Consider the following 10,787-nt stretch of genomic DNA (forward strand, 5'->3'; position numbering starts at 1 on the left):
TATAGATGCATGCTCTCGACAATAGACCGCAGAAACCACAAACACCATAGCTAGAGTTACAGTAAAATCTCATATCCATCTTCTCCATAATATCAATTATTACATCATAAAATCTTTCAAACGTTATGGTCAAAACACTAGAAACAAACTGGAGCTACGACATCGGAACTCGTACACCTATACAGATTTAATTACCTTACAAGGAAGGTACTGCAGTTCTTCCTCAGCTGCGGTGGTATCTTACAGGGGGTGCCATTGAGCTAGACAGTTTTGTGGAAATTGTAGTGCTTCCACAATGGTACTGGGGAACCATTAAGTATAATTATTAGATGAAGGAGAATCCACTTCAGGGTGAAATGCAGGCATCCAACGGTACCAAGAAAAATTGAATTTCAAGTTGGCTTGAAGATTGTGTATGCCGCATGATGATGAAGTAACAAAAAAATCCAACATAACACAAAATGTTTAGCTAACCAAAGAAAGGTACTCCCTCCATTCCCAAACACAACATCTGTTAACAATTATAAGGCCTTACGGAAATACCTTACAAGAATGTACGGTCACATGAATTTCCGTCGAAGCCGTCTTAGCTCAGCTGGTAGAGCGCGTGGCTTTTAACCACGTGGTCGTGGGTTCGATTCCCACAGACGGCGATTTTGTGTACCTCCCCTTGTCGATCATCACTGTTACGTTAGATTTTTTGTTTGTCATCCAAAGGAATTTGGTTCATCGAATTGATTCTGCTACTGGCATGCGTGAGCAATTGTGTTCTGCCTGATAACACGAAGGTACACCCCACATCCATGCAGGTTTAACAAATGCAACAAAACGAAGTACACTACTATCCCTGAAGAAATGGCACCGGCATATTGAGCATTTTCAACCTTGTGCATATACCACATTCAGGAGAAATGAGGATCCAACATTCACGCACTGCACTGCACCAAAACACAAAAACATCACCGGCCTGAGTGTCAGGCGACGAGGTCGTACTCGTCGCGCGCGGGCGGCACGACGTCCAGCCGCATCATGCTCCTGTACTGCGCCGGCACCGGGGCGCCCCCGCGCACGCACAGCTCCACCACGGCCGGGGCCTTGCCGTAGTACCTCTTGAGCTCGTTGGCGAGCGGCGCGCCGTCGCCGTCGCGGACGTGCCAGACGTGGTTCGGCGGGACGAGGTCGTCCACCGTGGCCTCCTGCCACGCGTGCTGCCCGTCCCGCTGCTGGTGCTTGCTCGCCTTGCACATCCTCACCTTGTGGCCCTTGGGCCCGACCTGCACGTCCGGGCAGTACCCGCAGGTGACCACGCCGTACTTCCTCATCAGCCTCGCCGCGCCCGACCGCATGTCCAGCCACGACTGCAGCGTCCTGGAGCTCAGCTCGCTCACGCTCATCTCTTCGTCTGTTCCCTCAGCGCCATCGGCTGCAGGAGCAGAACTTGGTCGAGATGGACACGGCAAAGGTTCAGGTGGTGCTTCTGCTTGGGAGCCGTCCTCCTCGTCCAGCTCGAAGTCTGCAATCCTGCCATCGATGGAGTAGACCGGCCTGGTCCTCCGTTTGGTCGGGTAGCGCTCCACGTCGACGCCTGCCTGGATGCAGAGCTCCAAGATCGCCGGGAGCCTCGGGACGACATACTTCTCCTTGTGCACCACCCTCGACTTCCCAACGCGATCGAACAGGTGGTAGCAGTACGGGAAGCCGACGACATCCTTTACGGTCCCTGGCCGCCACACATGCAAGGAGTTCCTCGACCCGCTGTCGGGGCCCTCACACGTCCTGATCTCGTGCCCGACTTCAACGATGTGCACCTCCAAGCAGAACCTGGTTGATCAAACACTTGACGCCGTCACACATATACCACCATGATGAATCATAACAATGTTTGCACAGAGCGAATCACTCAGGCTTGTTTTCTTTTACCTGCATCGCTTCACTGGGATGGCGGCTTCGCCTTTGACGAGCCTGGCAATGCCGTCGAGGAATCTCTTTCTCGCATTGTGAACCTGGTGCGCGACCTTGACGAGGTGCGGCACGAGGAGGCCGTTGTCAGGCGGGTGCTCCAGCACGCGGCACGGGCTCTCCTGCCTGACACGCCTCTCCTCCTTGGCCTTCCGGATAAGCACCTTCATCGGCGTCACGTACGGCTTCCGCTCCCACTTCCTGCCAGGCCGGGGAACGTCGGCGTACGGGATCTCTTCTTCCTGTGGCTCCTTGCCGCCGTGCAGCCATCTTGTCCATGCCTTGAGAGGACGCAGAGACCTCGCCAGCGTTTCATCGCTCCCAGATACGACTCGCCTAGCCAAAAGCCCCGACGGCGGCATTTCATCGAACACCTTGTCCTCGTCCCAGAATTCACCGCCGGTCTGCTTGCCGAGCTAGGTAGAAGCGAGGGGTGTATGAAGTTTGCAACGCCGCGGCCGTAGCGTCGGAATGCCAAGAACGGCGCGGACCGGGAGGGACACAGAGGTCCGGGCCGTGAGGGGGGCGGACGGCGATTTGAGGAGCAACGAAGTACGAATTGGCGCGCGTGGGACGATGTTGCGGCGTCGGTCGACGCGCGGGGGTGTGGATGACTAGGATCGAGTTTCTCCGGCCGAGCTCCTACGGCGGCGATAGGCGGACGCGTGGGCAGGGTAGCGCCGGCGAGCGGCGCGGCCGCAATCAGGAGTCAGGACTCAGGGGTAGTTTGGTCACTCGTAGCACTTGCTGATTACTTTTCCCGTCCCATCCCGCGAGTCAATACAGCAGCTTCCTCCCCTTTTACTCATGCCTGCAGACGCTGCTCCCGCGGAGGCGGAGAACCCCGCCGCCGATCCGGCGGCGGCGGCGGCGGCGGCGGCGACGGTCAAGGTCAAGGTGCTCTTCTTCGCCCGCGCGCGGGACCTGACGGGCGTCGCGGACTCCTCCGTCGAGCTGCCGTCCGGGAGCACCGCGGGGGAGTGCCTCGGCCGGGTGCTGGCCTCGTTCCCCAAGCTGGAGGAGATCCGCCACTCCATGGTGCTCGCACTCAACGAGGAGTACACGCCAGAGTCCGCAGCCGTCGCCGACGGAGACGAGCTCGCCATAATCCCGCCCATCAGCGGCGGCTGATAGAGACTGAAAATACACAAAAGGAAAGAAAAGGTCTTCTTTCTTCTGCTTGTTGTCTTTGCTTCCTGATCAATGTGCAAGTTGAATAAATAACGAAATTCTGGTGTTCAGCGCCATTTGCTTTCTTAAATCTTGTTGATTAGTAACATAATTTCGATCTCAAAAGGTGCAGAGAACATAATCCTCTAGTTGTATGTGGTAGTATCTCTTATATCATTCATCGCTGTTGTATTAAAGGCGAGTGGCCATAGTTGATCGAAAATATGGTCACAAAGTCCACAAAAGTATTGATCAATGGCTGGTGGAACTAAAATTGAATATAATCCTCAAACAATTGTAAGCAACTCGTCAAAGTTTTTATGTGTCTCACTCTTTTTTGTCAACGTTGTTGTGCCCTAATGATCCAATGGAGAATGCTCAAGGGTAGAGCTTCTCATCCTGGTTTCTTATCAACAGTCGGTGGAACTAAAATAATATATGATCTTGGGCCTGGCTTTTCCTTAATTAATAGGCCAAATTTTATTCCTAGTGTCCCTGCGGAAAAAAAATTTATTCGTAGTGTAAAGGCATAGCTTATCTGTTACTTACATGACAGGTTAGTTTGGGAAAAAGGCAGCAATTCTGTTAACCGCGTAAAAGTATAACCTTTCCAATTCATTTTTTGCCGCCATTAAAAAATTCTCTCATTTCTAAGCATGCCATGGTTAGCATGACAAGCTTGCGATGATCGATAAATACAGGATACTCATGAGAGTGAAGCGAGACATTGAAAACTGAGCTTGAAAGAATACACACTTTCCTGGAGAAGTTGCTGGAAGTTCAGTAATGAGCATGTGAATTGCTGAGTAACTTCTGTCAAATTGGCAAATTGATTACATAAATCAAAGCTCATCGCCAAACAGCCAAAATTGTCCAAGTTTAACGATACTGTCTCCAACCCTAGCAGACTTTGTATGCACTAATGGATCATAGAATGAGTTCCTAAGGTGATGACCAGAGGGGAAGAATATTCCAGTACAAGAACTGAACGGTTGGCCAGACAACCTATTAAACATGTATATATCATGATGTTCAGTTGATATTTGGGTGTGGCTGAAACTGGATATTTTGTTGATAGCAAATGCAGGAGCCCACCTTATGTCCTGAAAATATTGGCTGATAGCAAATGCAGGAGCCCAGCAAACTCATAATGTATTTTCACTTTTGAAACTCAAATTCTTGATAGTGACCAGAGATAACTAAAAAAACCCTTATTTACAACCAGATCTCTTATTTGGCTTTAAAACTCTAAATTATTTCCTCTATTTGGTTGATTGTCGCGGTGTTTTTTGTTAGCGCTACATCTGTCTTTTCTGTGTACATCAGATAGATTTGCCAATTGTTTCCTCTGCAAATATACAATCGATCATTATTTGCTTCTCTCTCTCTCTCTCTCTCTCTCTCTCTCTCTCTCTCTCTCTCTCTCTCTCTCTCTCTCTCTCTCTCTCTCTCTCTCTCTCTCTCTCTCTCTCTCTCTCTCTCTCTCTCTCTCTCTCTCTCTCTCTCTCTCTCTCTCTCTCTCTCTCTCTCTCTCTCTCTCTCTCTCTCTCTCTCTCTCTCTCTCTCTCTCTCTCTCTCTCTCTCTCTCTCTCTCTCTCTCTCTCTCTCTCTCTCTCTCTCTCTCTCTCTCTCTCTCTCTCTCTCTCTCTCTCTCTCTCTCTCTCTCTCTCTCTCTCTCTCTCTCTCTCTCTCTCTCTCTCTCTCTCTCTCTCTCTCTCTCTCTCTCTCTCTCTCTCTCTCTCTCTCTCTCTCTCTCTCTCTCTCTCTCTCTCTCTCTCTCTCTCTCTCTCTCTCTCTCTCTCTCTCTCTCTCTCTCTCTCTCTCTCTCTCTCTCTCTCTCTCTCTCTCTCTCTCTCTCTCTCTCTCTCTCTCTCTCTCTCTCTCTCTCTCTCTCTCTCTCTCTCTCTCTCTCTCTCTCTCTCTCTCTCTCTCTCTCTCTCTCTCTCTCTCTCTCTCATGACCATACTAAACTTAGTTTTGACGATATAAACATAACGAAGTACTTTGTGATTGCCCATAATATATGGAATGTATATGTGTGGGGGCTGTTTTAGACACCTTTCACCCGACAAAACTTGTCTGTAGTAGAATTATGACAACCCCAATACCCTAGCTAGATAACTATACAATTATTTATTGTGGAATCTATCATCCTAATCCTCTTTATAGAATCACATCTAGAAAGCTATCATTTTAAATGATTCTTGGTTCTGAGGATAAATTTAATTATGAAAGTTCTCGTAGTCTAATTCTTGACTATTGCTATTCCTTGTCTCACCTTCTTCACCATTATGTTTTGATTCTTCTTCCCTAGTTACTTCTTTAGTATACATATCCTATCTAGGAGAAGTCATTTCAAGAACACATGGATTCAAGAGTCATATATCAAGTACTCCATACTTCAATACCTAGTTGAGAGAAGACGAACCATATAGGAGGAGTTAAATAGAATCCTTTTAGATATGTAATACGTATGTTAGGGGATTTTGCTTGAGTATTGACTACATCTGTTTGATTATTTTATGTAGTCATACTAAACCATGTTTTACAAAGTAATTTGATTGAAGTTTATTTGGATATTTCATGTTTGGTTACAGATTTGGTTATGGGTTAGTTTCCTTTTCCCTCTTATCTATCCTAACTTGGGACAACGACACAGGATGAATGCAAATCGGGGTCGTGGTCGCGGAGGACGTGGACGCGGACGTGGTCGCGCGCCAGCGTTTCGAGAGGACTTCGTCGAGGGTGAAGTTCATGACACGGACACCGACACCGAGAATGAGGGACCGGAGCAGCCGCCACCACCGCCACCGGCTAACATTGCGCAAGTGATGCCGATGCGCACACGACCTACGCAGCAGATGGCCGCCACTCTGGCGAACCAGAATCAGAATCAGAACCAAAACCAAAACCAAAACCAGAATCAGAATCCTCCACCGCAGTCCAAGCTTGCAGAGTTCATGAGGATGAAGCCACCCACCTTTGCGGGATCAGCGGACCCTATTGAGGCAGATGATTGGCTGAAGGATATTCGCCGGAAGCTCAACCTCGGTGAATGTTAACGCTCAAGACCGTGTGAAGTATGCTGCGCATCAACTTCAGTGGTGTGGCCGCGGATTGGTGGGAGAATTATTGTGAGGCGCATGATGATGCCGAGGGGATCACGTGGAATGAGTTTGCTGAATCATTTCGCACTGCACACATTCCAGCTGGTCTTATGGAACTGAAGAGGGATGAGTTTCGAGCTCTGGTTCAGGGGAAGATGACAGTCTCTGAGTACTGGGACCGTTTCACCCAGTTATCTCGCTATGGAAGGGCGGATATTCCCACTGAAGCGGATAAGATTTCTAAGTTTTTGAGGGGCCTGAACCTAGGTTTGAAGGATAGGTTGGTGTCTCATGATTTTGCTAACTTCCAGAGTTTGGTCAACAAGGCTATTCTTCAGGAGAATTCAAAGAACGAACTTGATGAACACCGCAAGCGCAAGGCACCACAGAGTCAGTATGGGGCAGGGAGCTCACGCCAGAAGAACAATAACAACCCGAGATACCGTGGATCGGGTGCAAAGCCGGCGAAGCCTAATCACAATGCTTCGTATGGTGCCTATCGTACTCCGAGAGCTGAAGTCGGAGGGAACCATGCCAACACTGCTGGGAGGACATGCTACAACTGTGGCGAAGAGGGTCACTTTGTTGCTGCATGCCCAGGCAAAAAAAACGCAGGGGCGACGCCAGTGAAGTTCAACTTAGGTTCCACCGCCAAGACACCAGCAGCGGGACGTGGAAGGGGCATACTACCTACCCCGGGTATGAGTCGGGAGATGGCAGTACAATCACCTGGGGGAATTCTTACTACGGGTTTAAAATGTCCTAAGGTGATCCTAACGATCGAGGGAGTAGAGTTTCTAGCAGACCTCATAGTGTTAGACTCTAAAGGGTTAGATGTTATTCTGGGCATGAACTGGTTAGTAAAACACAAAGCTATGATAGACTGTGGCCTTGGAGCAGTATGGCTGACTAGTAAGAATGGAACCGTGGTGGATTACAAACCCAAGTCGAGCACCTCATACCGCGAGTGGACGATATTCGAACGAGCTTGAAGGGGATGGTTGTATCGGATGTTAGAGTGGTTAAGGAATACCCGGATGTTTTTCCGGATGAGTTACCCGGTCCGCCACCGCACCGTGAGATAGAGTTTGCCATCGAGTTAGTCCCGGGCACTGCTCCTATTGCAAAGAGGCCATATAGGATGCCGGCAAATGAACTAGCTGAAATGAAGAAGCAAATTGAGGAGCTTTTAGAGAAGGGATATGTTAGACCGAGCACCTCACCTTGGGGAGCACCGGCCTACTTCATGAATCTCATGAATAAAGTGTTCATGGATTGCTTGGATAAGTTCGTCGTAGTGTTCATTGATGATGTGTTGATTTACTCTCGTAATGAGGAGGATCATGAAAAGCACCTTCGGATTGTTCTAGAAAGGCTTAGAGAACATCAACTTTATGCCAAGTTCAGCAAGTGTGAGTTTTGGCTGAAGCAAGTGGATTTCCTTGGTCTTGCGGGATATTACCGTCGATTCATAGAGGATTTCTCGCGGATTGCAAGACCGATGACACAATTGATCAAGAAGGATAAAAAGTTTGAGTGGACACCAGCTTGTGAAACCAGTTTCCAAGAACTCAAGAGGAGATTGACATCGGCTCCGGTGCTAATACCGCCGGATATTCGAAGGATTTTGAAGTTTATTGTGATGCTTCTAAACAAGGATTGGGTTGTGTGCTCATGCAACAAGGCAAGGTTGTGGCCTATGCATCGAGACAGTTACGCCCTCATGAAGCAAACTATCCTACCCATGACTTAGAGTTGGCTGCCGTAGTTCATGCCTTGAAGATATGGAGGCACTACCTTATTGGCAACCGTTGTGAAATATATACGGATCATAAGAGTTTGAAGTATATTTTCACTCAACCGGATTTGAATCTGAGGCAAAGGAGATGGCTGGAGTTGATTAAGGACTACAATATTGGCGTAAATTACCACCCTGGTAAAGCTAATATCGTAGCTGATGCGTTGAGCAGAAAGGTTTATTGCAATAACCTCATGATTCAAGAAGCTCAACCAGAATTGCACGAAGAGTTCAGAAAGCTGAACTTGAATGTGAGTCTCGCTGAAAATGAGGAGGTATTAGAAGTCAAGTTCACTCTAGAGGATCAAGTTAGAGAAGCCCAGAAAAATGACACAGGGATCGAAGAGATTCGAGCAAAAATCAAGTCAGGAGAAGCGCATGAATACAAGGAGGATGAAAGTGGAAGCATTTGGTTTCGAGATCGCTTAGGATCATTATTTGCTTCTCTCTCTCTCTCTCTCTCTCTCTCTCTCTCTCTCTCTCTCTCTCTCTCTCTCTCTCTCTCTCTCTCTCTCTCTCTCTCTCTCTCTCTCTCTCTCTCTCTCTCTCTCTCTCTCTCTCTCTCTCTCTCTCTCTCTCTCTCTCTCTCTCTCTCTCTCTCTCTCTCTCTCTCTCTCTCTCTCTCTCTCTCTCTCTCTCTCTCTCTCTCTCTCTCTCTCTCTCTCTCTCTCTCTCTCTCTCTCTCTCTCTCTCTCTCTCTCTCTCTCTCTCTCTCTCTCTCTCTCTCTCTCTCTCTCTCTCTCTCTCTCTCTCTCTCTCTCTCTCTCTCTCTCTCTCTCTCTCTCTCTCTCTCTCTCTCTCTCTCTCTCTCTCTCTCTCTCTCTCTCTCTCTCTCTCTCTCTCTCTCTCTCTCTCTCTCTCTCTCTCTCTCTCTCTCTCTCTCTCTCTCTCTCTCTCTCTCTCTCTCTCTCTCTCTCTCTCTCTCTCTCTCTCTCTCTCTCTCTCTCTCTCTCGCTCGCTCTCTCTCTCATGACCATACTAAACTTAGTTTTGACGATATAAGCATAACGAAGTACTTTGTGATTGCCCATAATATATGGAATGTATATGTGTGGGGGCTGTTTTAGACACCTTTCACCTGACAAAACTTGCTGTAGTAGAATTATGACAACCCCAATACCCTAGCTAGATAACTATACAATTATTTATTGTGGAATCTATCATCCTAATCCTCTTTATAGAATCACATCTAGAAAGCTATCATTTTAAATGATTCTTGGTTCTGAGGATAGATTGTCAAGTCAACTAATTAAGTGGGCCACTGAGGATCTTGTTTTGAATGTGGTTATGCCACTAACTATTATTTTTGTGCTTACTATCCTTTTGGCTAGTAAAACACGGATAAAGGAACAGTGAGAAGATGTGAAGATTCCTACGACTGGTTTTGAATGGATGGACACTGTCGATCAGTCAGAACATATAAAATGTATTTTCTCCACAGGACTGTACATTTCGAACGATTTATGTGTTGGTGCGACAATGGATAGTTAAAGGATTTGTTTGCACTCAACAACATGGTAGAACAGGAGCAGAAGCCTCCAGCTAGTAGAGATTGAAGCAGTTTGTTGTTTAAGCCCATGATCTAGAGTCCTGTTGCAATGAGACTGCATCCATAGCATCAGAGTTGATCCACATGCATCAACGTGGGTGTCCTCGTTGTATCACCATAGCTGAGGTTCGGGACAGAAGAAACCTACTTAGCTGCAGTGTTAGGAATAGAAATGGAGGAACTGCCATATGTTCAGTGTACCTATAAAATAGGAAGAACCTTGTGGTATGACTCCAACAAGAAACTGATTGCCGCGAGTAAAGCTAACGAATCCATTTGCTGTTCCTGTTCGACACAGTTTGAAATGTGTTCAGGAAAGCCTTGGATTTGATCTGACGTGATGGGTAAGAATGCAGCTTGTCGGGCATGAATATTGTGGTGTGTCCAACGTTGTGGGAGAAAGAAAAATAATAGTCATAGGGTTCCTGCGAGGACATATAGAGTAGATATAACTTGGAAAGCTGAATATAGTTCATGCATTTCTTTGCACATCAATTTTAAAGAAAAAGAAGTTTTCTCTTCTCCAATATCTACCATTCTTCTTGTGGTGTCAGCTAGAAATTTGGATGATATCTTCCATGGCCTTTTCAACTTGATTTTATTTGGTTAAGATAGAAGCTTTCTTACCTCCAACCTCTACATCATAGATGTGGATATTCTAAACTATTACACCGTATATTGCAAGTTGCCAACAAGTGGAGTGTGCTGAAAAAGCTCTAGTGGAATGCAAGTCTTACCTATCTGAGTCATGTTCATGAGATCATTACACCTCAACCACCTCGATAACATTGGCATTCAGTTAGCCGTGCTGCCCAAACAGTGCCTAGTGAAAGTTTATGTTTGAATTTGCCGCTCTAAAGATAGAGACCACTGTAACATGTTTATTACGAACAATATGAAACAACCCGGGTACATCCGTACATAGCAGATAAGAATGTAGCCCTAGCAATTTATCTTTTCCTGAAATCTGGCATTCTTCATTTTCCACAAGAAACAGCCCATGCTAAAGGAAGATTTCCTTAACCCTCATGAGGCTCTTTCAGAATTGAGACTCCATTGGTTTGACTATTATGGAGAACCAGCGAAAGTGATTTTTTATACAAAATATAGTTATTTCACAAAAGCGACTGTGCAACCCCAGCGTAAATTAAAGGCTTGTAGAGCCATTTGCTCGAAATATATTTATTTTTAATCTCATATCTTG

The 10,787-nt window shown here is 47.0% G+C and overlaps 2 protein-coding genes and 1 non-coding gene across 3 annotated transcripts; 2 read left to right on the forward strand and 1 right to left on the reverse strand.

Moving 5' to 3' along the window:
* Positions 1-580: 580 nt before the first annotated feature.
* TRNAK-UUU lies at positions 581-653 on the forward strand. Its single transcript has one exon. It is a non-coding gene; the product is annotated as a tRNA-Lys (tRNA).
* A 272-nt stretch (positions 654-925) lies between these two features.
* On the reverse strand, positions 926-2,387 carry LOC124687320 (APO protein 3, mitochondrial). The gene is made up of 2 exons (XM_047221111.1): positions 1,921-2,387; positions 926-1,821 (listed from the first exon to the last, which is right to left on the reverse strand). Exons 1-2 carry the CDS (start codon positions 2,319-2,321, stop codon positions 975-977), a joined length of 1,248 nt encoding a protein of 415 aa, XP_047077067.1. The 5' UTR covers positions 2,322-2,387; the 3' UTR covers positions 926-974.
* Positions 2,388-2,763: 376 nt separating this feature from the next.
* Positions 2,764-3,459, forward strand: LOC124687321 (molybdopterin synthase sulfur carrier subunit). Its single transcript, XM_047221112.1, has one exon. The coding sequence runs from the start codon at positions 2,767-2,769 to the stop codon at positions 3,088-3,090; it is 324 nt and encodes a 107-aa protein (XP_047077068.1). The 5' UTR covers positions 2,764-2,766; the 3' UTR covers positions 3,091-3,459.
* Positions 3,460-10,787: the final 7,328 nt, after the last annotated feature.

This window comes from Lolium rigidum, chromosome 2 (assembly GCF_022539505.1).
Source record: "Lolium rigidum isolate FL_2022 chromosome 2, APGP_CSIRO_Lrig_0.1, whole genome shotgun sequence".
NCBI lineage: Eukaryota > Viridiplantae > Streptophyta > Magnoliopsida > Poales > Poaceae > Lolium > Lolium rigidum.

Excerpts from the sequence above, each read along its gene's own strand:
- LOC124687321 (XM_047221112.1), top strand. The coding sequence starts at position 2,767 with ATGCCTGCAGACGCTGCTCCCGCGGAGGCGGAGAACCCCGCCGCCGAT.
- LOC124687320 (XM_047221111.1), bottom strand. The coding sequence starts at position 2,321 with ATGCCGCCGTCGGGGCTTTTGGCTAGGCGAGTCGTATCTGGGAGCGAT. Across the intron at positions 1,822-1,920 it reads ATCCCAGTGAAGCGATGCAG|GTTCTGCTTGGAGGTGCACA; the intron begins GTAAAAGAAAAC and ends TTGATCAACCAG.